Below are 26,210 nucleotides of genomic sequence, written 5' to 3'. Positions count from 1 at the left end.
CTCTCATTTGTTCAAAGGATAAGAATCTACTTCCTGAAAAACAATTTTCTATTCTTTTAATCCCTTTTTTTTCCCATTTTCTAAAGGAAAGGTTGTCTATTGTAAAAGGGAGTAGCTTATTTTGCGTCAATATTAGTTTTGGTAATTGATAATTTGTTTTATTTCTTTCTACATGAATCTTCTTCCATATATTGAGGAGATGGTGTAATACTGGAGAAGTTCTATGTTGTACCAATTTTTCGTCCCATTTATATAATATGTGTTCAGGTATCTTTTCCCCTATTTTATCTAATTCTAATCTCGTCCAGTCTGGTTTTTCCCTTGTTTGATAAAAATCTGATAGGTACCTTAATTGTGCGGCTCTATAATAATTTTTGAAGTTTGGCAATTGTAAGCCTCCTTGTTTATACCATTCTGTTAATTTATCTAGTGCTATCCTCGGTTTCCCCCCTCTCCATAAAAATTTCCTTATTATTTTCTTAAACTCTTTGAAGAATTTTTCTGTCAGTTGTATTGGCAATGCCTGAAATAAGTATAGTATCCTTGGAAAAATGTTCATTTTAATACAGTTTATCCTTCCTATCAGTGTTAGTGGTAGCTCTTTCCAATGCTCTAAATCGTCCTGTAATTTTTTCATTAGTGGATTGTAATTGAGTTTATATAATTGGCCTAGATTTTTGTTTATTTGTACACCGAGGTATCTTATTGCCTGCATTTGCCATCTGAATGGGGATTCCTTCTTAAATTTTGAGAAATCCGCGTTATTCATAGGCATTGCTTCACTTTTATTTACGTTTATCTTGTATCCCGACACTTCTCCATATTCCTTCAATTTCTTATATAGTTCTTTTATTGATAGTTCTGGTTCTGTTAAGTACACTATCACATCATCCGCAAATAGACTGATTTTATATTCCCTGTCTTTTATTATTATTCCTTTTATATTATTATCTATTCTTATCGATTCTGCTAGTGGTTCTATAGCTAGCGCAAACAATAATGGTGATAGTGGGCATCCCTGCCGCGTTGACCTGCTTAAAGCTAACTGGATAGGTCTTTCAAAGTACCATTGTGAACACAGATTATCTTAGAAACAATACAAAGGGAAATTGTTAGAATGTTGTATTTTATTAGTTTATGGTGGAGAGTTTTGCAATGCCATGAAACTGATAACTTTTAACACTGATCATATGCTCACAATTGTTGCCAACATTTCTGAAAAAGAACAGATCCAGTAAAGCATGCTGCATAAACATAATTTTTGCAATTTCCATTTACTCATGGATTCATAAAGAAACACTAAGATACGCCATGCATTATTCTTCCAATTGACCTTTTCAGCTTGAGTGTTGGCCCATTGTTTAAAAAAAATCTAAGACCAAGTGATTGAATAGATAACGGTGGTGAATTTCTGGGAAATTCTTTCCCCAAGGAAGGTGGGTAAAAATGCTGCAATGGGGTCTCTGATGCTTTACAGTCCTGCAGTGTCTTTCAGTAACATAGGTCTGACCACTTCCAGAAGGTCCAGCTCAGGGTCCAGAGAACGACCAAGATCATCCAAGACGATGATGGCAAAGATCATGGAGGCAAATTTACTGTTCACCTTGACCTAGCATTGAGAGAAGAAAAATAAACACGTTAGATTGCAATCAGTAACAAAAACACAAAATGCTATAGCTTGGAATTATTCTTTACCTTGTGTGTAATGAGTGTTTCCAAAACTTGAGAAAAAAAGCCTGCAATATGGTGCTGAGAGAATTAAAAAAGATTTTATATGACATTTTAACTTTTAATTTTAAGTTTCAGTTAAAAATGATCAGTGAGCTCCTACTACTCCAAATTAATAATGACAGCTGGTATACTAAATAAAACATTACAGTTTGAGATATGTAAACCAAAGAACAAAAGTCACAAAAAATCTCCTTATAAATCACTATTATTACTACAATACATAATAAACCAAAAAATTATTAAATCTCTGAATATGTAACACTTCTTAAAATTGAGAATTGCTTACTTCAAAAGGTACATTAAGCTGGATGATTAAGGAGTGGATTCACTTCCCGTAATCAAAATAAATATTTTCCTATCTATTCTTTTGTTTGTTATTACCTTTCCCAGGCATCCTGTCTTCATTCCAGACTTATGCACAAGTGTTTCTATTTCTGATTTAAACAGTTGGAAGTCTTGGCATTCATTAGCTCGTGCATGGTTCAGCAGCAAGTTTGCAATCTGATTGCCCTGAAATTTAAAATAAACACCCATTCTGAAAGAGAAAATGGAATGAAGGGTATAGCTAGATCTATACTTAACACCAAAATTGTGGGTAAATGCAACATGCTTATTTGTATTTTAAAAGCACTTTCTTGTAGCCTGGATGTTGTTTTGGCACCCAAACCCTATGTGTCACTTTTATTGTTAAATGAACAAACATTGAAGCTGTGGAAAACAAAAGGTGACTAAAAGCAAACTTAGTTTGCAACTTTTGATGGAATGGTTTAGAAATTGTAAGGTATATGTGATATTAACAATCACAAACCACATCCTCAATAGAATAGACCCTTCATCGGACTTTATAGATAGAAATGTGGAGAGAGGAGTCACGTAGGGTCATAGGAAGAAGGAACAGGAGTAGACCAAAAATGGCCCATTGAGCCTGCTCTGCCATTCAATACGATCATGGCTGATCTAATTTATGATCTAACTCCACCTACCTGCCTTCTCCCCATATCCCCTAATTCCTCTATCATGTAAAAATTAATCTAACCGAATTTTAATTATGTTTAATGAGGCAGCCTCAACCACTTCCCTGGTTAGAGAATTCCAAACATTCACTACTCTCTGGGAAAAACTATTTTTCCTCATCTCTATCCTAAATCTACTCCCCCGAATCTTGAGACTGTGTCCTCTCGTTTTAGTTTCCCCGGCCAGCTCAAAAAACCTTCCTACATCCTACGTGATGGAGTAGTGGCCGGTAGAAGAATACAGCCCTCTCCAGAAAAGAAGAAATAAAGTGAAGAAAATACAAAGTTCAAGAAACACAAAACATAACAAATAAAAAATAAAGTTGTGAAGATAGAAATGCGGGAGGAACTTGGTAGGTTTCGCAACATCCATTGAAGGTATAGATGTATTACTAACTTTTCAGGCCTGAGCCCTTCTTCAAGGAATGAGAAAACGCAGGAAGGATCTGAATAAAAGAAATGGCAGGTGGGTGGAAACAGAAGGTGGTAATTGGATCTGGTGAGAATTGATGGGAAGAGGTAGGGGTTTGGCTCTGTGGATGCAGAACTGGGGAAAGAAGACAGAGAAATAGGGAAAATAGAGTTGGAAGAAAGGGAAAGATTGGGGGGGTGGGGCGCAGTGCAGGGCAGAATGCTGAGAATCCAGAAATGTTAATGCCATCTGGTCGGAGAGTGCTCAAACAGAATACAAGGTGTGTTCCTCCAATTTGCGGGTGGTCTTAATCTGGGAGGCAATGAGTCCATGGTCAGACCTGTTAGCAAAGGAATGGGGCGGGGAATTGAGATGGGTGGCTATTGGGAGATCACCACCATTGCAGTGGACAGAGTCAAGATGCTCAACGAAGCGATCTCCCAGTCTGCGCCCATTCTCTCTGATGTAGAGGAGACCACAACGAGAGTGCCAGATGCAGTTGATATTCACAAGTGAAGTGTTGCTTCATTTGGAAGGACTGATTAGGGCCCTGAATGGTAGTGAGGGAGATGGTGTTAGCACAAATGGAGTACCTTCTGTGGTCGTAGAGGTAGGTGCCAAGGTGGGGGGTATTGGAAGGAAGGGAGGAGTGGATGAGGAACTCACGAAGGGAGTGGAGGTGTCTGTGAATTGTCATCTGGCCAGATGACCAGATAGAGATCAGTGCTCCAGATCACAACTTATCAAATCTGGTCTGAAGATTTGATGGTGAGGTTGAGATTAGTGCAGAGAGAGAGGAGAACAAAGTGTTTTGAGAGGGTGAGATTGGAATGGGTGAGGGGAGTGGTGAAGTTGAGACGGTTGATGTCTCGGCAGCAGATGAAAATAAAGGTCCAGAGCAGGCAGAAGACCGGAACAAGATGTCCAGGAGGATGAAAAGGGTTTAAAGCATGAGAAAGGGTCTGTCCTGGTGGGTGGAGAAGTTTGGTTGTGTAAAGGAGCACAGAGTTGGAGCTGACAGCTGGCATGTGCAGAAATTGTTGCGAAGTGGGCGAAGGGGAACAATGTTGAGGCCCCTACTGAAGACAGTGCGTTCAGTCCCCAAGAAGGCTGGGTGTTGGGGGCAGGGGTGGGGAATGTAGTAAAGACCAGGCAGTGGCTAGGGGAAGGAGGATGGAGTGGATCAGAGTGCAGGATGGAACCAAGGAGAGATAGGATGGCTGGGGAAGTTAGAGAGGTGAAGAGGGGAGGGAAAGGGTGAGAGTTTGTGTCAGAGGCATGATCCTGTAGTTCAACAGGGTGAGAGTTCGTGTCAGAGGCTCAGTCCTGTATGCTGTCAGGGACAGGGTGAGAGTTTGCATTGAAGGCTGGGTCCTGTACGACACCAGGGCTAGAGGGAGAGTTCACATTGTGGGTCAGGGCCTTATACCTTGAAGAAAGACTCAAGCCCGAAACGTTGGTTATATAAATTTACCTCCTATAGATGTTGCGGGACCTGCTGAGTTCCTCCAGCATTTCTGTGTTTTCACTACAATCACAGCCTCTGCAGACTTTTGCATTTCATTTAATCATTTTTTGACATGAAATATTAATCCTGTCTCATTCCACAGATGTTGGCTGACTGGCAGTTTTTCCTGGCATATAATTTAAAAAAAATCTCAGATAGCTAGCATTCTTTTTGAAATTTTAATAATAAACTCAATGTGTTTAAATATGTACAAAAATCATTTAAATTACAATTAAATACAATCCCACAATCAAGTTATTGAATAAAACTGAACCCATACTAATGTGTAAAATAGCACTAATTCTTACAAAATTTAATGCATGTCAACAATAAAAAGCTTTTAATTCTAAAATTGTGGTATTTACAGGCCCACCCAGGCCAGAATAGTTTGGTCCATTTTCCAACACAGTCATTCTGGTGAACAAACTTTTGTAAACAATGAACAACTTCCATCTTTTTGCCAACATCATATTTTTGACACATATCACTATTTAGCAAACTTCTAAACCAAACGTTAAGAAATAGAGATCAAGTACAAATATTGCAATATTACAGAGGCAGTAAAAATGAGAGCTTTCAACCTAATCAAAGTGATTGAATTTTCTCTTGAGATTCTAATCTAAAGAATTCAGAAATGAAGACCTTAAGCCAATGTCCTACATTGTCAGATAACACAAAGCAAGCCCCTTGTTTGGTCTGATAATTTGAAGGAAAATATTTTCATATTCATACCTCTCCTTGGATTATGGCAGTAAAGATGGCCTTGAAATTATGGAAGTCAGATGGTTGAAGTTCAGTCACAATACCCGTATCCAGAAGTATAAGCTTTAGTGGACAAAGGGATGGATGAACATTAACGATGAGTGTATCGCACAAGTCCACAATGGTGGTCTTGTCATCATTCTGAAGACTGAACTGATCTGCTCCCTGGATGAGAATATTTTCCTGATGAAGTTCTCCATGAACAAAGTTGTCCACAAATACCTGCAGAAAAGAGGTTAGCAGTCAAAGACCTCATAATACCACAGAAACTAAAGCAAGAGGATATTTTTTTCATAAATCAGGGGGAAAATATCCTTTGAAATTTGAATTATAAACTGTGTAGAAAGATGCTCCTATCACCTGGTGACTGAAACTATTCCATTTCCTGATAATGCATTGTAAACCCTTCACATTTCCTGAATATATCTTTACCTGAATATATCCTTCCCAGAATATTTCAAATCCTGCTAAATGATCTTTCACTGATCTTACCTGCCAGCTTGAGTTATTCTGTTTAATCTCTATTGACTTCACATCACATTACCATTTCCCAGTTCTCTCTCTTAACCCATAGCTTTTGTCTCCCTTGTTCGATCCTACTCCTTTTCTACTCTCAATAACACTTATTATATATAGTTCCCTGCTCCTGTCCCTCCAATCCTCCCCTTCCAATCTACCTATTTTGGTCACTTTTTCTCATTCCTCTATTTTTCCCCCCCATTTTTTCACCATGCTATCTCCTCTCAATCTCTCCCAATTCAATTTCTAAATCCCTCATTGCCTACTTTCTCTCCAGCACTTTTCAATTATTCCTTCACTCATGCCTTCCTCCCTGTCCATTTTCAATTCATGTACACATGCCTATTGTTAACCAGTAAACTCTGGGAAGGTGGTCATGGCAATGATGGGAATTCAATGAACCTTCAGCTCACTGGACCTGCACCAACTCTTAAAAAGTGCACTTTGAAAGCGGGAGTTAATGCCAGATAGAGAACAAAATATCTCAAAGTTTTGTAGTGAAAAAACCTGTGTCCACCAGCAGTTTACACCTGCATCCAGAGGCAGTTCTAGATCCATTGGATGACAATGGGTACCCAGTTCACAACTGCTATTACCCCCACAAAGTTCTGCTGGATGATGTCATGGGCAGTTCCTTTAAAAAAATTGGAGCTGTTCTGGTGATTCCTGGAAACTACTAATAAGCCAATGGTCCAACAAGATGGGACCACATCTTGTGGAGCCATTAGGATGTAAAATGCTTGGAAGATGAACAGACATTCTGAGTTGCTCGAGTTCTATGCATTGTGACTAAAACAATAGACAAGGAAGTCAAGAAATTATTTTCAAGGGTGAAATTTCACCAAAGGTCTGAAATTTCTCATCCTGCTAATTAGCTGAAAAATACCAAAATATTCCCAGCTTAACAGGCTATATCAGAATCCATATAGAACTGCCTTCATTGACCTCAATTTTATGGGAAAGAAAGGAAATAAATAGGTTAAAAATGTGGAAAGTGATTGACTATCTGGTGATGCGGCAGTTAAAAATGTTGACTCACAGGTTCACTCACAACAATTCAAACCTGACCTTGGACTGTACGAGTTCAGTTTTCATTTTCTCTTAACATTGGGGATTTCTCTGGATTATATCTGTCTTTCTCCCACATCCCAAAGAGGTGCTGGTAGGTTATTTAAATTTAGACATATTGGACAGTAAAGGCCCTTCTGGTCATCGGGTTTGTGATGCCCAAATACCCCAATTAGCCTACAACCTTCCTGTTAAGTTTTTGAAGGGTGGGAGGAAACCGGAGCACCCAGAGGAAACCCATGTAGACACGAGGAGAATGTACAAACTTCTTATAGACAGTGTTGGATTTGAACCCGGTCACTGGCATTGTAATAGTTTTGCACTAACAGCTAAGCTAATCGTGCCACCCTAAATCAAAGTATATTTCCCTGGTGTAGATATGGGGCAGGGTAATTGGGTGAGAGAGGCAAAATAGGCTTTAGGGAAGCAAAAACTGATGGGTATTATCTGGGAGCTGGCAAAGATTCAATGGCTTGAAGAGCTAAAAATAGTTCACCAGGACTCATTGGTGGTCTCCTAGTCAGAAAATTGACCTGTAACCCACAGCCAATAAACATTTTATACCAGAGTAAAACATTTGTTCAGAAAATTATTGGTTCCTTTAATAAATCTAAGATTTCGTTCTCCTTCTACAACATGCTTTCTTGTATGTGACTCAAATTATCATTTGGGTTATGAACAAGCATTTTCCTAATGGAAGACAGTCTTTTTCTTTATGTACCTCCCCACCCCTGCTTGTTTATTTTACACATCTCACAAACATTTGCCCAAGGACTTCAGCATTGTTTTGTTAGAACTATAAAGATTTTTACCATCTTCAGCAACATCTCCAACCCCATTCTTGCCAACTTCTGTTTCAAAACGTCAGGTACATCCTTTGTCAAATACATTGAGATGGGTTTACTGTCCTGAACACAAATACATTGAAGAATTAGCATCACCTTTCATATCACCACCCACTGGTATTACTTCAGTTATCTTCTTACAGTACCTCAAAGGTTTCAACCAGGACCGTTCTGGTTACAAATGGTCTGAGAGGTATTGGAAACTTGACAGATTCCATACCCAGAAAATTCTCTCGGAACCTCTCCATAATCCTTGCCTCATGTCGCAGGTCAATCTGTAGGATAATACCAGGACATGGTTTTACCACCAAACAAGGAGCCTTGTAGCAATGAAGACATTTCATGCTGTGTGAGCGTATCCCTGTTCCATTTAAAAAAAAAGACATGATATTTTAAATGTTAAATTTATACCAAACCTTTCTAGCCCACGAGTCTGTGCTGCCCGAATACCCCAATTAACCTAAAACCCTGGTACATCTTAAAGGGTGAGTGGAAACCGGAGCTCCCAGATGAAAACCCATGCAGACACAGGAAGAATGTCCTGACAGACAGCACTGGACTTGATTCTGGCTCACAGGCACTCTAATAGTGTTGCGCTAACCTTGATGGACATAATCTGACAAATAAAAGGGTCATAAAGTCCAGGTGTTTACCTAAAGCAAGCACTAGTCCAGCCAAAGATCTATTTTGGCTAGTAAACTTTCCGTAGAATTCTTTAAATTTAACAGAGGAGTTTCACCTTCTTTCAGAATTTGGAAAAAGGACAGGAAATAAAATCTAATTCAACTTTGAAGTTTCAGCAAGGTAGTTCAAAATATGGAGCTTGGCTCTGAGGGAAAGAATGATGCGGGTCTCTTGTCTGAGGAAAATAAAACATATTATTCTCAATCAGCTCTGTTTTTGATATTTTGAGGCTACATGTTACTTTTACCAACAGGGAAAGAATTCAAAGTGACAGTTCAAGATTGATATTTTATTTTTTTTTTATTTGAAATTGCTAAGATGACTAACAAATGGTTGATCGAGATTTTTGCTAATTGTTTATTATTCTGATGACACATTCACATCCTGACCGAAGCTGTGGTTTGTTTTCCTATTAAAGCCATTAATTTTTGCCCAAATACATTGGCATATAAAATTTGTAGTTATATGTAATTTTTATGTGTGATGTAATATATCCAAAATACACTTATAATGGAGTGAAAGAAAATACCCCCATTAAATGGCCCTCTTTTCTCTAACATCATAAAGAAACATAGTAATCTTTGAAATAGAATCACTGACAGGATGGGTCACTTGCATCCTCACTTGTCTCAACATCACTTCCTCAAATTCTTCCACCACTTCCTTTAACCTCAGCCACTTCAAGCCTGGCAGGAGATTGAGAATCCAGCTTGCAACTTTCATAAGCTTCAGGTCCATGCTGATTTGATGTGCTATGCCAGGATGCATCACCTAGAGACAGAAAGAGCCAATGACACTCTATACCCAGATTTTTTTATAATCAGTCAGGCAATTTAATTGAAGATAATTTCTTCCGGCTAATTTTAAACAACACCAAATTAAATTGGGTTGACAATAATTAAGTTCTAGATTGATTACTGATAATTTAATTCAGATTGTCCCAAGCAAAGTTTGCTATTGTGGGAAAAAAGTTTATACTGGTTACTTTCTTGGGATTAACATTTGATCTCAGATAATGCAGTAAATTGATTTTAAATTTTCCATAATATGCTTTAACACTCACTTTTTGTACATACTTTGACTTTTTATAATCCAGCTCTTGAAAAATATGTACAAACAAAATCCTTAACCTCAAAGATGATGTGCACCTACTTACATTGCATACTGTACCTTGATAGCCACTGGAATGAGATGATCCAGCTCAGATGTTAAATCAGGATGAGACGCCACCCTTCCATCTTCAAACCCCGGTACTCCATTCAACCCAGTAGCAGTTACAGGCTCAGTTTTGGGATCTGGAAGTTCACTTTCCTTCTTAGAAAACATGTAATTAAATATTCCTTGAAGCCCAAAGACTTCCCATGCTTCAAATTGGTCCTCTTTCTCAAAGCCTTCTATAAGTTTTTGAAATTCTGAGTTATTAATGTTCGTAGGATCAGTGTAAGCCCTATAAACCTGAGTGATACATCCTGATCCAATGGGTTCCTTATTTTTAAAATAAAATATGCTCCTCCAATCCTCCCCAAATGCCCTTTTCAAGCTATACTTGGTGTAGTCCCAGGGATGCGGTGTGACATGGGGATGAAGGTTGTTGAATTTGTCACAGAACTCTGCAGAGAAGAGATCCCTTCTGGTGCTAAACCATTGACCAAGTTTGATGAAGGTAGGACCAGCAGACTCTGTGCATCTCAACAGCACATCATACCAGACTGAAGCAAAACTAGATGACACAAAACTTATCGGATAGAGCAGAAACAAAGGCCCGAATCTCAGCAGTAGGATTACAGCTCTGACACCCAAATGGACAATGAAACGAAGCTTCCAGAGGAGGTCTTTCAAAAACGAGTGGGAAGACTCTCGTTTCGAGCAATATGTCACCTTTGCCTCGATTGGTATTGGTTTCTGGGAGTTTGCAACTAATGAAGCTCCAAGGCCCAGACAAGCAAGTCTGGGTAAATTCTTGAACTTGAAAGATACTTTTGATGCAGGGTTAGCCGAAATCAAGACAATGGTTCTCAAAGTCGTAGATCTACACATGACAGAACATGCCTTAAACCTCAAGAAAAAGGCAGCCATACTGCAGCGATGTCGCAGCAACCAGACGAGAATTACAAAGTCTGGGCATCCGAGAAGCACATTTTACACAAGGTCAAGTGAATTGTTGCTGTTACCATGCAATGAGGGACCGCGGGTTTGAGGAGCTATCTCCTCCAGCAGGCAATCCATTCATTCATCTCCAAGAGATTCAAAAGCAAATTCGAGGAATCGTACAGGTTTCGGAAATATGTTCCGATGATAATTCACCTGCACGAATGAGGTCATGAAACTTCCAGCAGAAAATGTGGAATGATGGTGTGGCGCTCCCAGGATCTTCAGCACTGTTCCGTGCATCCACCAGGCCGGCTGTTGGTTGCTGTGGTCTCACCCGTTGCTGCCTGGCGCCCAGGTCGACAGATCGCTTTTTAATGCTCCTTTTTCTCGACACACGCCGATCTCCCCTCTTCATCGCCCTTCAATGCAAAATACTACAGCGATGCTGGAAATCCAGAAGCACCCAAGGCTGCCCATCGCCCTGCGCCGCTTTCCCTTCGGTGGTTATGGCTCCTATTGGCGTGAGGTGACAAGCCGCGGCTCCGCGATTGGTTCCTCTGCCATTGATCTGGGTTTCCCGTCTGTCCTTCCTTCAATTGGACCCCGTGTTCAATCCCCGTCACTGCTTTCTCCAATTGGCCTTTGGTTACAGTCATTAGCTCCACCTCCTCTTGTTGGTGCGACGGGGATTTAAGGCACAACGCGGGAAGGAGATTGGATGAACCGAGAAGGCGAAATGAACGGGACGGGACGGAACGGGACGGAACGGATCTGATCTGATCCTGCTGGAGGTCTCTGTTCAGGTACAAGCTGCGATATCTTTTCCATTGAAAAAAAATGTTAAACCGCTACATCACTAAAATGTATCGTCTGTTTGCAAAAGGTTTTGCAAATTTCCAAGCTTGGAACAGTATACTGAAGTTCTGTAACGCACCGCGCAATTATGGACCAATTTCTGAAATTTTAAAGTACTAATTATTTATCCTGTCAGTCAGAAGGTGGGAAATAAAAAGCAATGAAGGAAGCAGCTGAAAGATGAAGGGCTTGCTGTGTGGAATTGGCTCCATCGGTTAAAGGAACAGGTGGTGGGCGAGATACTCTGACATCAAAATCGGACGCAATCATCCTGGAGCTTTGCTCTCTCTGGCTTTCGAACGGGGCACTCAGCAAGTCTGAATTGAACCTTAGTCTCGGAACCTCTGCCAGATGAGTAAAACACGAAAGTATCCAGACGCAGCGATTGAACGAAAAGCAGAATGCTGGGGGGACCCAGCAAGGGGTTGCAGGCTCCGGGGTGCAGTGGACTGGTGCAGGACACCAGAAATGGGAGAAACACCTTGTTATTGAGAAGGAAGGGCAGAGGAGATGACCCTACAAGACGGTACGTTATGTAGCAAAGATAAGGATACATCATCAACGTGGCGGTCTTGAGGTTAGTTATTTAACGAAACAGTCGCCTCCGATATTATGTTTGCTGTTTTTTTAAAATAAAAACGAATGAACAGATTTCTTTTTTTGTTTTGCACGGAAATCACCGAAGCAACAAGAGATGAAGGACCAAATGTGGGAGAGGATGGGGAAGGGCAGGACATGGGCAAAGGAAATGATTGACTTTGTAAATTAATCTGATTTATCAGGAAGGGTACTAAATCTAAAAGTGCCCCACTCCCAGAAATACAGCCTCAACATCAACCAAGGTGTTCTTTATCACCCTTCATTCATTAGCAATATAATAGAAAATACTAGAAAGATTTTGCATTTGGGGAGCATCTGGTGAGGGAGAAACAATATTTTAATGCCGATAACACAGAAATCAGTAAATTAGATTGGAACAAGTTCAAGTTCACTGCTTCAAAGGAAGGTTTGGGATCATGGTTAAAGAAAAGCTGTGGCATCTCTTGTAATTGGATGGGGAGGTGGTAGGAGATGGTTCTGAGTTTGGAAGAGCAGATCGGGACATTGTGAACGAATGGGCCTTCTACGTTTTTGGAGGGAAGTGGCGGATGTGATTGGTGGTGTGGAATCTTGTTGAAATTGCTCTCTTCAGGAAGGGGCTGGGTGAAAGCACAGGTATGTTAAATAGGTAAAATGTGGTCAAGGGCTCCATTAGCTATGGTAGATAAGAATGGATGGCTCAGGATAAAGAAAATTGCACATCAGGAGGCAACTCATCGGTAAAGTCTAATCAGAAGCATTTTTACATTGAAAAGCCATGTAATTGCCGTATACACGACCCATCTCTGGAAGCCAGCTTGCTTGTTTACATAGATCCAAAAAAAGCCAGCTCCGTGAGTCCAATACACTCCACTGCTGAGACCGTGGCAGATCAAAGCCGGGTAAGTTTAGGCACCCCCCCCCCCAATCCAGTGCTCAAAAGGCAGATAAAACCCGGCTTTCAAGTGCTGTGTAAAGGGGCTAGAGAGAAATCAATGGTGATGGATAGTTGTGCTTTGCAGACCCTCACCATTTGCGTGCAAGCTTGACCCATAAATTTCCACTTTGATTTTCCATCCCTCTGCCTTCATCCTTTTAAGAAAGGTAACTAATATTCAAGTTCCATCACAATTTTGCCATTAAACTCCTCTGCTGTCCATAGACAATTCTTTTTATTCTGACAAAGGGTTTGTTGACCTAAAGATGCTCCCTGACCAGCTGTTTGTTTCTAGCATTTTCTGTTTTTTTTTTTTTTGCTTTTCAGCACTTGCAGGTTTGTTTTATTCTCAAAGCATTATTTTGTTTCTAACAATTTCCAGTTTTGATGAAGGATTGTCAGCCAGAAACATTATTTTTAGTCCAGCATTTTCTGTTCATTTTGGGTTCCTGTGCTGGGCAGTGGCCTCAAGGGGTTGCAGGCTCCGGGGAGCAGTGGACTGGTGCAGGACACCAGAAATGGAAGAAACACCCTGTTGTTGAGAAGGGGGCAGAGGAGATGACCCTACAAGACGGTAACCACAGTGATGGACCAGCGAGGTGCTCAGCAGCTGAAGGACCCAGCAGGATGTTGACCACGTCAGCAGATCAGCAAGGGTTCAGTGGCTGAGGGATCCACATGGGTTTTTGGCAACTTGTAAAGGAAGGACCCACACAGGCTGCGGGCTGCTGGAGACTGGCTCATGGGAATGAGGTATCGGAATCTAGATTCAAAACGGTGCTGAAGGCAAGAAGGGATCCCGAAGGGCCTCGGGCACTGAGGCTTCCTGATCACTTAGGAGGTTTGGACCTGGAGCTCGGGTTGCTGATAGATCGAACAGGGATCTGCACAACTGTAAAAGATGCAGGAGTACCAGAGGCGAATCCACGGACACTCAGTGGCTCTGAAGTGACTCTCTTTTGCTTCTCTTTCTCTTGTACTGTAAGGGACATCAGGCAGCACTAATGGTAATTTGTCATCTGCCATATGGGCAGGCAGAAGGCAATTTTGTGAAATATTACATGACAATAAAGGAATCTTGATTCTTGAAGATTTTAACATGTGACCCTACCTCGTCATAAAATACCCCCATCATCCTGGTCATTATCTCTTCTTTCTGCTACCTTCAGGTAGAACAAAGAGAAGCCCGAAGTTCAGCATCTCCAGGTTCAAAAATTGATTTATTTTATTGTCATGTGGAGCAAAATACAGTAAAGAGCTTTGTTTTGTATGCTGTCAGGCAATCCAACTGAATCAGCAAGTAGTGCAAGAACAACAAATAAATTGGGAAACTGTGGTAGTGTTACTCTTGTCAAATCATGCATTGAATAGAGAAAAGCTGTTATCAAAGTCAGTGCAAGGACATAATCTTTTTTCAGTGTGCAAATCATTCAAGAGTCTGATGACAGCAGGAAAGAAACTGTCCTTGAGTCTGGAAGTGGAGATTCTGGACAAGAATGGAGACAACGAAGGATACTCGCTAAATGGCATAATCTGTACAAAACCAAATCTGATACAATAGGAGACAGAAAAGCTTCACTGCCAGATGAACTCAATGCCTTCTACACCTGATTTGACCACCAGAACCAGGAAGAACCTCTGTGTATCCCCACATCTCCCGATGATCCTTTACTCTCTGCTTCTGAGGATGATGTGCAGGCTGCCTTCAGGAGAGTGAATCCACAGAAAGTTGAATGGAGTACTCAGCCGAGTACTGAAAGCCTGTGCTGACCAAATGGCTATTGTATTAATGGATATCTTCAACATCTCACTGTGGAAGGGCATACTACCCATGTTTCAAACAAGCCTCAATCATACCAGTGCTCAAGAAAAGTATGGTAACCTGCCTAAATGACCAGTAGACCAGTGGCACTCACATCAGTAGTGATGAGGTACTTTGAGAGGCTGGAGTTGAAGCCAATCAGCACCTGTCTGAGCAGTGACATGGATCTGTTCCAATTTTCCTACTGCAGTAGCAGGTCTATGGCAGACACCATCTCACTGGCTCCACACAATACCCAGGAATATCTGGACAGCAACGGTGCACACTTCAGGATGTTCTTTAGTGCAATGCCTTTACAGCACCAGAGAATGGGACCAGGGTTAAAATCCCAAGCTGTCTGTAGGGAGTTGGTATGTTCTCCCTGTGTCTGCGTGGGCTTTCCCCAGGAGATCCAGTTTCCTCCCACCATTTATAACTAGTGGGTTATAGGTTTAATTGGGTGCACAAACTCATGGGCCGAAAAGGCTTGTTGCCATGCTGTATATCTTAATTTTAAAAAAAATTATTGATTATAGTTTGGAATTCAACACTATCATCCCCTCAAAGCTGATCATCAATCCTCACTAGACAAGTCGGGAAGTCAAATATCCAATTGCAGAGAGGGTTGCCGATGACCACATCTTGGTTGTTGGGATGAATTTATTTGGGACTATGGTGTTGAAGGCTGCGATCAATAAATCTAAGTCGTCAGACAAAAGCGTTGTCGTTATCCAGGTATCTCAGGGCAGAGGGCAGGGCCAGGGCGATGGTGTCTGCCACGGACCCATTGTGATGGTAGGCAAATTGTAGTGGGAACGAGGCTGGAGTTAAAATGACCTGCCCACAGAAGCTGGAGTTAACATAGGTCATGACCAACCTTTCAAATCACTTCATACTAATGGATGCTAGAGTCAGTGGGTGATAATTATTGAGGCATGTGGTCTTACTTTTGTTTGATAATGATGAACTTCTCAAAGCTGGCCGAAACCTCAACTTGTTGTAGGGTGAGTTAACGATGTCAGTGTATACTCCCTCCAGCTAGCTTATGCAGGTTCTCAGGTCATGGCCAGGGACTCCATCTGGACCAGACTCTATCTGCAAGTTCACCCTCAGAAAGGTCTGAGACAAGATTAAACCGGTCCACAGATAACCTGCTGCTCTGTCCTGAACTACCTAGAGAACAATGACTATTATGCCAGGCTGTTGTTCATTAATTTCAGTTCAGCATCCAACACAATCGTACCTCAGAGAAACTGGTGGAGAATCTGTCCTTGCTGGGATGTGATACCCCTTCTCTGCAGCTGGATTCTGGGCTTATTGACTGAAAGACCACAGACTATCCAGGTTGGCAAAGCATCAAGCCCCATCATGCTGGCACAACCTTAGGGCTGTGTGCTCAGCCTGCAACTGTTCACTCTGCTGACTCCGTTCCAACAGAATCATCAGATTTGTGGATGTTTCATCAGTAGTTGCCTGCATCAGCAACAATGTTGAGTTGCATTACAGGGAAGAGGTTGAAAGGATTGTAAAATGATGCAAGAAGAACAACCTGGGTCTCAATGTGGACGAGACAAAAGAGATGAGGACTTCAAGAGGATGAAGGTGACCATTCTCCACTAGACATCAATGGTTCCATTATGGAGAGCACAAAGTTCCTTTAACGTGCATATTAAGGATGACCTAACCTGGACTCAGAGCACCTCTTCATTAGACAGGAGGGCACAGCAGCACCTACACTTCCTAAGGAGGCTGAGGAGGGCAAGGCTAATGGCCCTAAGCTTGACAGCCTTTTACAGGGGCACAGTTGAGAGTGCCTTGTTTGGCTGCATCATTGTGTAGTACAGTGGAAGACTGGAAGTCGATACAGTGGATCATTAAAACAGCTGAGAAGATCACTGGGGTTTCCCTTTCCTCTCATGACATTTACTGGGAGCATTTCCTAAATATGGCTCAAGAAATTATAGAAGACACTTTCTATCCAGTGAACTGCATCAATACCATTAAGAAAGAGGTACAGGAGCATCAAAATCAGGACTGCCAAGCTGGGTAATAGCTTCTTCCCATAGGCTGTGAGATTGAGGAACAGTCTCATGTAACCACGTAAATCAACCCAAATATTTATCTATTTACAGGTACTCCTCAACCTACGTCCGTGTTATGTTCTGACCGACTGGAATGTCTGTCAGAAATGCACTGTATCCATGTTAGTGTTTGTCAAATACAACATGGTGGCCACCAAGGCCAGCTCTCGCGAGATGCTTTTATTTTTCATAAATAGGCCTGGCATTCACAGGTAAACACGTAATTTTTATATTTGTTTTTAATTAAAATTTTTTAAAAAAAATCATATGTATGGATGACTGTGAGTTGCATAGGTGGTAAGTTGGGGAATACCTGTATTTTGAACATTTATATTATTATGTACTGTGTATTGTTTTTGTGTTCACCATGGTCTGGAGAAACGATGTTTTGTTAGGTCCCACCAGCGTTGTCTCCGCTCCATCCTCAACATCCATTGGAGCGCTTTCATCCCTAACGTCGAAGTACTCGAGATGGCAGAGGTCGACAGCATCGAGTCCACGCTGCTGAAGATCCAGCTGCGCTGGGTGGGTCACGTCTCCAGAATGGAGGACCATCGCCTTCCCAAGATCGTGTTATATGGCGAGCTCTCCACTGGCCACCGTGACAGAGGTGCACCAAAGAAAAGGTACAAGGACTGCCTAAAGAAATCTCTTGGTGCCTGCCCCATTGACCACTGCCAGTGGGCTGATATCGCCTCAAACTGTGCATCTTGGCGCCTCACAGTTCGGCGGGCAGCAACCTCCTTTGAAGAAGACCGCAGAGCCCACCTCACTGACAAAAGGCAAAGGAGGAAAAACCCAACACCCAACCCCAACCAACCAATTTTCCCCTGCAGCCGCTGCAACCGTGTCTGCCTGTCCCGCATCGGAGTTGTCAGCCACAAACGAGCCTGCAGCTGACGTGGACTTTTACCCCCTCCATAAATCTTCGTCCGCGAAGCCAAGCCAAAGAAGAGAATATGTATAATCAGATGAAAATAAACTTGAACTTGAAATACAGATGAACATGAAGCTTTTGAGGGTGATATTGAGATCTTTTGTTAAATGTAAGCATAAATTCATTGAGCTTCTCGGGGAGAAAAATGGTTAATTCCAACAACTATCAGACTCTTGAACTATTTTATATCACTTGAACTATAAACACTATTACAAGATCATTAAAGCCCTTCAAAGTTCAGATTTATTTTTCTGAGCACCTACATGAAATCACATACAACCCTGAGATTCTTTCTCCTGCAGGTCAGGCAGAATTTTTACTTAACGGTAGGGTATTTTAAAAAAAAAATAGTTACTCAACAAAAGATACCTATACGAAAGAGAAATGTAGCTAAGGAAGTGCAAACAAACTGTGCAATACAAAAATAAAATATTCAGTATCAAATGTGCAAAGTAAGAGCCCTTAAATGAGTCTCTGATTGTCTGATTGTGGAGGGGTAGCAACTGTTCCTGATCCTAGTGGTATGAGTCCTGTGGGACCTATACCTCTTTCCAGATATCAGCAGCAAGAACAGAGCATGTCCTTGATGATTACTGCTGCTCTTTGACGATAGTAGTCCATGTAGATGTTCGTGATGGTGGGGAGAGTTTTGCTTCTGATGTACTGGGTTGTGTCCACTAACTTTTGCAGCGTTTTCTGCTCAGAGATAGTGGTGCCCCCATACCAGGTCGTGATGAAGCCAGTCAACAAACAATCCATCTTCCATTATGTACTGACAATAACCACACCAGCAGTGCAAGTATAAGACAGCTTTAATAAACTAATATATACACTAAGAGGTCTTGTCTCTGCAAGATGAATCTGGAAGGCAAGACTGTAGCTCTGGACTGCTTTATATACAAGGTCACTGGGATGACCCCTGGTGACCAAGTGGTGTAATTACATATCACCACATTCACCCTCTCCCTCCCCCACCACCCCCCCCACCTTTCCCTTGTTTGTAAGTTCATGTCCAAAATCTTTTGTGGCTTCTGTTGCCTGCTGGACCTCCTCAGTAGTGGTATAGGGGTGGGGAGTGCGGTCTGCCTTTTGGCCTTTCTTTGTGGAGGTGTGGGAGTGGGAAGTTCTAGATGGCTGTGTGGGCTGGGGATACTCTTGTATGGGATTAGGTCCTGCCATCAAGTCTAGGGTGGTGATATTTTGTGGGGCAGGCGTACCCAGGGTCCTGATTTCCGGGGTGGGTGGTATAGTCCTCTGGGGTGACTCGATGGACGACTGTTCTAGTGACTGCTGCTATGCTCCTTGTTGATCGTAGACATCTGTGTTTCCTATGCATTGTTCACACATCCGGCCAGCGCGAGATCCCTGGTGGCCACCGAGTCTTCCCACCAGCGGGTCAGCTTTGTGGGGTCTACAGTGCTTCCGGAGGAGAACAGGTCCCGGTGTCATCATCCATTTAGGCAGCACTGTGCCCGTCTTGGCTTTTCTTGTGAAAGAAAAGATACGTTCATGTGGGGTCATGTTAGTGGCAGTACACAACAAACAATGTATAGAATGTAGGGCTTCTGGGAACACTTCTTTCCATCTAGTAGCAGGCTGGTCTTTTGCTTTTAAGGTCAAGAGGACCGTTTTCCAGATAGTGGCATTTTCCCTTTCGACTTGTCAATTCCCCCTGGGATTGTAACTTGTAGTGCGGCTGGTAGCAATCCCTCTCTCGTGCAGGTACTGCTGTACTTCTGCGCTCATGAATGCAGCACCCCTGTCTGTGTGTGTATGTAGTTCAGGTACCCAAATATGCTGAAGATGGGTTAGAGGCATTTTATAACAGTGGCTGCTGATACATCAGAACACGGGATTGCGAAGGGGAAACGGGAATATTCATCTATTACGTTTAGGAAATAGACATTTCTATTATTGGACGGGAGTGGGCCTTTAAAATCGAGGCTGAGGCACTCAAAAGGTTTGGTAGCTTTTATCAGGGTGGCTTTGTCTGGCTGGTAAAATTGCGGTTTGTATTCTGCACAGATGGGGCAGCTCTTGTTCACTGACCTCACTTCCTTGACTGAAAATGGGAGGTTTTGGGTTTTAATAAAGTGAAACAGTCTTGCGCCTCCGGGTGGCCCAGCTCATTGTGCAAGCTCTGCAACTGGGACATGTGGTTAAGGATGGCACAAGTGCTTCTGGGCAGTGCGTCTGGGGGTTCGTTGAGTCTCCTGGGGCGGTAGAGAATATTGTAGTTAAATGTAGACAATTCTATTCCACCAGCGCAGGATTTTGTCGTTCTTAATTCTCCCCGTTCTGGTTATCGAACATAAAAGCCACAGACCATTGGTCCGTGACCAGGGTGAAGTGTTTCCACGCCAGATAATGTCGCCAGTGCCTTACTGCTTCCACAATAGCTAGCTAGGGCCTCCTTCTCTACTGCTGAGTGTCTTACCTCTGACCCCTGTAGGGTTCGTGAGAAAAAGGCCACTGATCACCCATCTTGGTTTAGGGTAGCTGCCAGAGCCACATCGGATGCATCCGCTTCTACTTGAAATGAGATCGACTCATCTATGGACGCATGGTAGCTTTAGCAATATGGGTCCCTGAATGCTCTGGTGGCTGCTGGGCACAGTGGGAAAACTGAGGCTTTTATAAGTGGGCGGCCCCTGTCGGCGTAGTTGTGGACCCATTGGACATAGTAAGTGAAAAGTCCCAAACACTTTTTTAGTCCTTTCAGCGTGTGTGGCACTGGGAGGTTTAGGAGAGGGCACATACGGGCTGGGTCTGGGCTGATTTCCCCGTTCTGCACTATGTAGCTAAGGATTGTCAACTTCCTAGCGCTAAAGTCGCATTTGTCCCTGTTGTATGTTGGGTTCCTTTCCCCGGCTATCTGGAAGAAGCGTTTTAAATTCGTGTCATGATCCTCCTGAGTGTGGCCACAGATTGTCACGTTGTCTAAGTAGGGGAACACTGCTTTCAGTTGGAACTACTATTCGGTCCATTTCATTCTGAAACAGGGACGCTCCATTGGTGATACCGAAGGGAAGTCGCAGAAATTGATACAGCCTGCTGTCTGCCTCAAATGCCATGTAAATGGGATTGCTGTTTCTAATGGGCAGTTGGTGGTTTGCTGCCTTCAGGTTTATGGTGAAGAATACCTTGTACTGCACAATGTTGTTGACCATGTCTGCTATGCGTGGCAGGGGGTAGGCATCTAGTTGTGTCAATTTGTTGATTGTCTGACTGTAATCCACTACCATGCGCAGTTTTTCTCCTGACTTTACTACAACCACCTGGGCTCTCCAGGGCCTGGTGGTCTGCTCAATGATGCCCTCTTGTAGTAGCCTGCGGACCTCTGTCCTAATGAAGTCTCTGTCCCTCGGACTGTACCTCCTGCTCTTTGTGGCTATTGGTGTGCATTCTGGGGTCGGGTGTGTGAACAGCGGAGGGGGTTCTATGTTCAGGACAGACAGGCTGCAGTGTTGTTTCTTCGTAAGGTGTAGTGGGGGGTGAGGCCCGTTGTGCACTATTGTAATGCTTTCTAACTGGCACTGAACATCTAACCCCAATAGTACTGGGGCACAGAGGTGAGGGAGTACTAGTAATTTGAACCCTTTGTATTTTGTGCCCTGGATTTCTAGAGCAACCCTGCAAAACTGTTTTACCTCAGCTGCTGGCTGCTAACAGGATCCGGTGCTCACTTGGGCGTGTGGGGAGGGCAAGGCGGTTGACTAACCCCTGGTCAATAAAACGTTCAATGCTTCCATTATCTATTAAGCAATTTACCCTCACATCATTAATTTTAATGCACACAGGGGCATCAAATAAATTGTGTGGACTCGCCTGATTCATGAGTAGGGAAGCAAGTCTGGCGTGTCCTTCCATCCGACAGTACTCGGCGTCATATTCATCTTCTGAAGACTGTGTCCTCCGCTCTGTAGCATTTGTCCAAGATGGCCGGCTGCACACGGCATTCTTCTTCTTCTGTTTGTCTGTGGAGAAAGAAGAGCTTTCCCGCCTCTCATTAGCATGAGAATGGGCCTTGGCCTTGGGGCTTCTGCAGACTTTTGCATAATACCCAGTTTTCCACAGTTGGAACAGACATTTTCTCTGGCAGGGCAGAGGGCTCTGGGGGTCCTTTCTTTGTCCACAGAAAAAGCACTTGGGACCCTCAAGTTGTGCTGCTGCTGCTGTGGATTCCTGTGAGGCACCATACTTTTCTTATCGTGGGGCTAGAGAGTCCAGCAGTGTGATGTTTGTCCAAGCCCCAGGGTCCTGTGAGTACTCCTCCAATTCTTAACTGGTGCTTTCTCAAGCTTCTGCAATAGTCTCTGCCTCATCTAGCCCCACCATTCCTTTCTCCAGCAATCGATGTCTCATCTCAGTGGACCGTATGCCCACAACAATTCTGTCCCTAATAAGGTCCTCCGCATACTCCTGAGCTGATACTTCTTTAAAGTTGCAGTCTCTCGCCAGGTCTTTCAGAGAGAGTATAAAGTCTCTGGCAGACTCCCCTACTTGTTGTGACCTGGTCATGAGTCTGTACCGGGAGTGGAGTTCACTATGCCTCTTACTGTAATGCCTCTGTAATGTGCTCATTGCCTCTTGGTAGGACCTGGCATCCTGTATAAGGGATAAAGGTGGTCTCCCAGCTGGGCTAACAGCAGCATTAATAGCTCTTTATCCGATGCCTCAGCACCCTCCACGTAATTCAGAAAGCATCTCTGCCAGCGGCCGAAGTGCATGCCAGCTCCTGGATTTCTGGGGTCGAGCTCCAGCTTGTCTGGTCGCAGCACATGGCTACGCCGCAGTCTCTGGTCCCTTAGGTAATGTAGGGGCACCCCAGGGGTTGTTCCCAGTCTCCACATGGTCTCTGGGTCTAGGTGTAGCAAGGGTGGACCCTGGGGTACTTGGAGCTGCTGGTAGAGCCTCTGTGGGGCATGTGTCTGCTGGAGGGCTTGGGGCTGTTGGATGAGTCTCTGGCTTTGGGACGTTTGCAGTGGGCTTAGGGGGATCCCAGCAGTAGCGTGAGGTCTCCGCGGTACTGGGGAAACTGCTGCTGGAGGAGTGACGGTAGTGGTGTCTGCTTTCCCTGACTCTGGAGTGGTCAGGAATTCTGCACATACGTGGCGATCGGGAGCATGACTTGAGATCCTTCCACCCGCACATGTAGTGGCCCCTTTCTGATCGGACTGGGGTTTAGGGTCGGCGGTGCCTGTACCGGCAAACCCACGGGCAGCCAGGGCTCTTGGCCATTTCTTACCTGCCCTATCGTACTTCTATGGTCTTCCCTGCATTCCACCACGATTCCAGTACAGCGGTCCCTCGCCGTCGCTGTCGTCAGATGCATGTGCGTGCTGGTCGTCCTCGGATTCCATTTCTCAGGAAGAGTCTCCAGGTGGTCAGGAATGCGCATTGGAGCAGAAGCAGCTTCCATCCTTGTAGCTATGATATTAGTTTATTAAATTGTACTGACTATAACCACACCAGCAGTGCGAGTATAAGACAGCTTTAATAAACTAATATGTACACTAAGAGGTCTTGTCTCTTGTCAGACTCTGGCTTTACCCTACCCTCAATTTAGTCTATTTGTTGTCTGAGTCCAGCATGCTTGTTGAATGAAGTGATAGGAGAAGGTATTCGGTTCAACAATCAGTTTATTACACAGCACAAAAATAAAGCTTAACAGAGCTCTGGTTCAGTCATTAGTTCATAGCACACCTGCACAGTGAGCTATTCCCCAAGACTGACCTCTACTGTCCAGTCTCTACAGTTTATATAGCTCAACTTTATCATACAGAACAAAAGTTGGCTTCCTTTGCTAGATCTCATTATCATACAGAACAAAAGTTGGCTTTCTTTGCTAGATCTCATTATCATACAGAACAAAAGTTGGCTTTCTTTGCTATATTTCTTGCATAAGATTTATCACAAGTAATTTCCTGCTCTGCAATAATCTGGGGTGTAGAGCTCCCATCTTAATCCTCAAGGCCAGAATATCCTGTTATTTTGATCAGAAATCAATTCATACCCCAGATATTTCTAATTATTTCTTTGTTCTCATTTGGCCATGTTCTTCTGTTCTACTCAACACCTCCTTCTGCTTTCTTACTGAGTTATTCCATTCTCTTTGTTTCTGACAGTCTCTGTCAGGATTCTCTTTGTTCTTGTCTGGCCATCGGCTCCTGTGCTAATCAACACCTCCTTTTGCCTTAACCTTCCTACTAAATTGTTTCATACATATTCTCTCTTTTGTATTGGGGAGCAGACAATTCTAAACCTACTGGAATCAGCCAACTTTGCTACATACTGTTGCTGCCCCTAACTTACATTACTCTTTCCCTTCACCATGAGATAAATATTAAATTGTTACATAGTACTGGATTCATGTATGCAAACTGAATAGTACATAAGCATATATTCTACATATTTTCTGTGATTAATTAACCCCTATATTCTAACACTCTCTGCAAGACGAACCTGGAAGGCTGGACTGTAGCTCTGGACTGCTTTATATACAAGGTCACTGGGGTGACCCCTGGTGACCTAGTGGTGTAATTACATATCACCACATACAAACTTCATACGTAGAAGTTTGCCAAGGTTTTCGATGTCATATCAAACCTCCACAAACATCTGAGAAAGCAGAGGTACTGACGTGCTCCCTTCATGATGACTTTTGTTACTTGAGTCCAGGAAAGATCCTCAGAAGTAGTGACTCCCAGGAATTTAAATTTACTCACCCTCTCTACCTCTGATTTCCCCAATGATAAATGGGTCGTATACTTCTGGTTTTCCCCTCCTGAAGTCCACAATCCACTCATTGGTTTTAGTGACATTTGGTGCATCATTCAGCCAATTTTTCATTCTTCTTTTTAAACCACCCACTTCCATGGCATCGTCAGCAAATTTGTTGTTGTAATAGGTCAAGTGAGTAGAGCAGGGGGCTGAGAATGCAGCCCTGACATACTGCAGTACTGATGGGGATTGTGGCAATGTTCTTACCAATTCTCAATGATTGTGGTCTGGAGATGAGAAATGTAGGGTCCAATTACACAGTGGGGTATTGAGGCCCAGGTCTTGGAGTTTGCTGATCGGTTTTGAGAGGATGATAGTGTTGAATGCTGAACTGTAGTTGGTAAAGCGCACCCTGGTGTATGTGACTTTGCTGTCCAGGTGTTCCAGGGCTTTCTATAGAGTGAGAGAAATGGCATTTGCTGTGGTAGGCAAATTGGAACACATCCACATCGCTCCTCAATCTTTCTTCATCTTGATGCCTCTCGACCCAAGTTCAAGTTTGTCCAACAGATTGTGTTTTGCTTGGTATTTAATATGCCCACCTCACTGACAAAAGGCACAGGAGGAAAAACCCAACACCCAACCCCAACCAACAAATTTTCCCTTGCAACCGCTGCAATCGTGTCTGCCTGTCCCGCATCGGACTTGTCAGCCACAAACGAGCCTGCAGCTGACGTGGACTTTTTACCCCCTCCATAAATCTTCGTCCGCGAAGCCAAGCCAAAGAAGAATATGTGAAACCAGTGCCATCTACAGGAAAAACCAGTAATGCTCTCATTTGGGACACCAGCAGATTTTCATGTGCAATGTCTGGTGGAAAAAGTAACCAAGTTAGCATTTTAGGTCGATAATCATTCAAGTCAATAGAGCTGCTGAGTATTTTGAATAATGTTTTGATCACAAATACTGAAAATCTGAAATGTTTTGTTTGTGTAATTAGTTGATTACACTCAGTCAGAATGATTATTCAACTACTTCTCTCTACTTCTATTGCTTTTGGGAAAACCTTTTCTATTTTTACTAACTCTCTCATTTGGTTTTTCTTCTGTCCTCTCTTTTCTTTCCTGTCACCAAAAGGAGCAGACTACATTTTAGGGGTGGGATTTGTACACCAGTAGTTCTTTCAATATCTCCTACCTCGAAGTTTTGTTTGACCTCTCACTTCCTATGTGTTTACACCACTGCTTTTGCTCTTCTACTGTTTAAAAATCCTCAATCGTGTCTTTTTAAAAAAAAAAATAAAAAAAAAATCTTTTCCCACTCCCTTGCTGGCTTCCTCATTCTATTTTCTGTGAGTTGAAGATGCTCAAATCTCTGCTACCCATATTCTAATAAGGTCTCAAGCTCTGTGCTTGCTGACTGACATTGGCACCTGGTTAAACAAGATATACCATGGCTTCACTCCTCTCTTTCTCTGTGATCCACTCTTGCCCTGCATTCTTCCAAGATATCCATGTTTTTCTGATACTGGTTTAATGTAATGTTGTATAACTGCTCCACTGTCTCTGGTCTACTTCTGACCATCATGGCCCTAATTCATCAAATTGGTTGTAGAGATGTGGAGCTCAGAAACGAGTCCATCGGCCAACACCTCCAGGCCAATCT

The 26,210-nt window shown here is 43.0% G+C and overlaps 2 protein-coding genes across 6 annotated transcripts in view; one reads left to right on the top strand and one right to left on the bottom strand.

Annotated features, from left to right (window-relative positions):
• Positions 1–26,210, top strand: part of LOC138745991 (DENN domain-containing protein 2A) — a 153,846-nt gene that overhangs the window by 16,344 nt on the left and 111,292 nt on the right. The gene's annotated exons all lie outside the window — the stretch shown is intronic.
• adck2 (aarF domain containing kinase 2) lies at positions 1,110–11,232 on the bottom strand. Of its 3 annotated transcripts, none has more exons than XM_069903636.1 (8): positions 9,712–11,226; positions 9,142–9,312; positions 8,004–8,132; positions 7,825–7,920; positions 5,396–5,647; positions 2,113–2,241; positions 1,696–1,749; positions 1,110–1,609 (listed from the first exon to the last, which is right to left on the bottom strand). In XM_069903636.1, the coding sequence occupies exons 1-8, from the start codon at positions 10,615–10,617 to the stop codon at positions 1,472–1,474; spliced, it is 1,875 nt and encodes a 624-aa protein (XP_069759737.1). In that variant the 5' UTR covers positions 10,618–11,226; the 3' UTR covers positions 1,110–1,471. The 3 variants fall into 3 exon arrangements, with proteins under 3 accessions (XP_069759737.1, XP_069759738.1, XP_069759739.1); XM_069903637.1 differs by having other exon boundaries at positions 9,166–9,312; XM_069903638.1 differs by lacking the exons at positions 1,110–1,609; positions 1,696–1,749; positions 2,113–2,241 and adding an exon at positions 4,605–4,790 and having other exon boundaries at positions 9,712–11,232.

Source organism: Narcine bancroftii, chromosome 11 (genome assembly GCF_036971445.1).
Source record: "Narcine bancroftii isolate sNarBan1 chromosome 11, sNarBan1.hap1, whole genome shotgun sequence".
Classification (NCBI taxonomy): Eukaryota; Metazoa; Chordata; class Chondrichthyes; order Torpediniformes; family Narcinidae; genus Narcine; species Narcine bancroftii.
The sequence above is the reverse complement of the archived record's forward strand: the minus strand, read 5'-3'. Positions and strand labels throughout refer to the sequence as shown.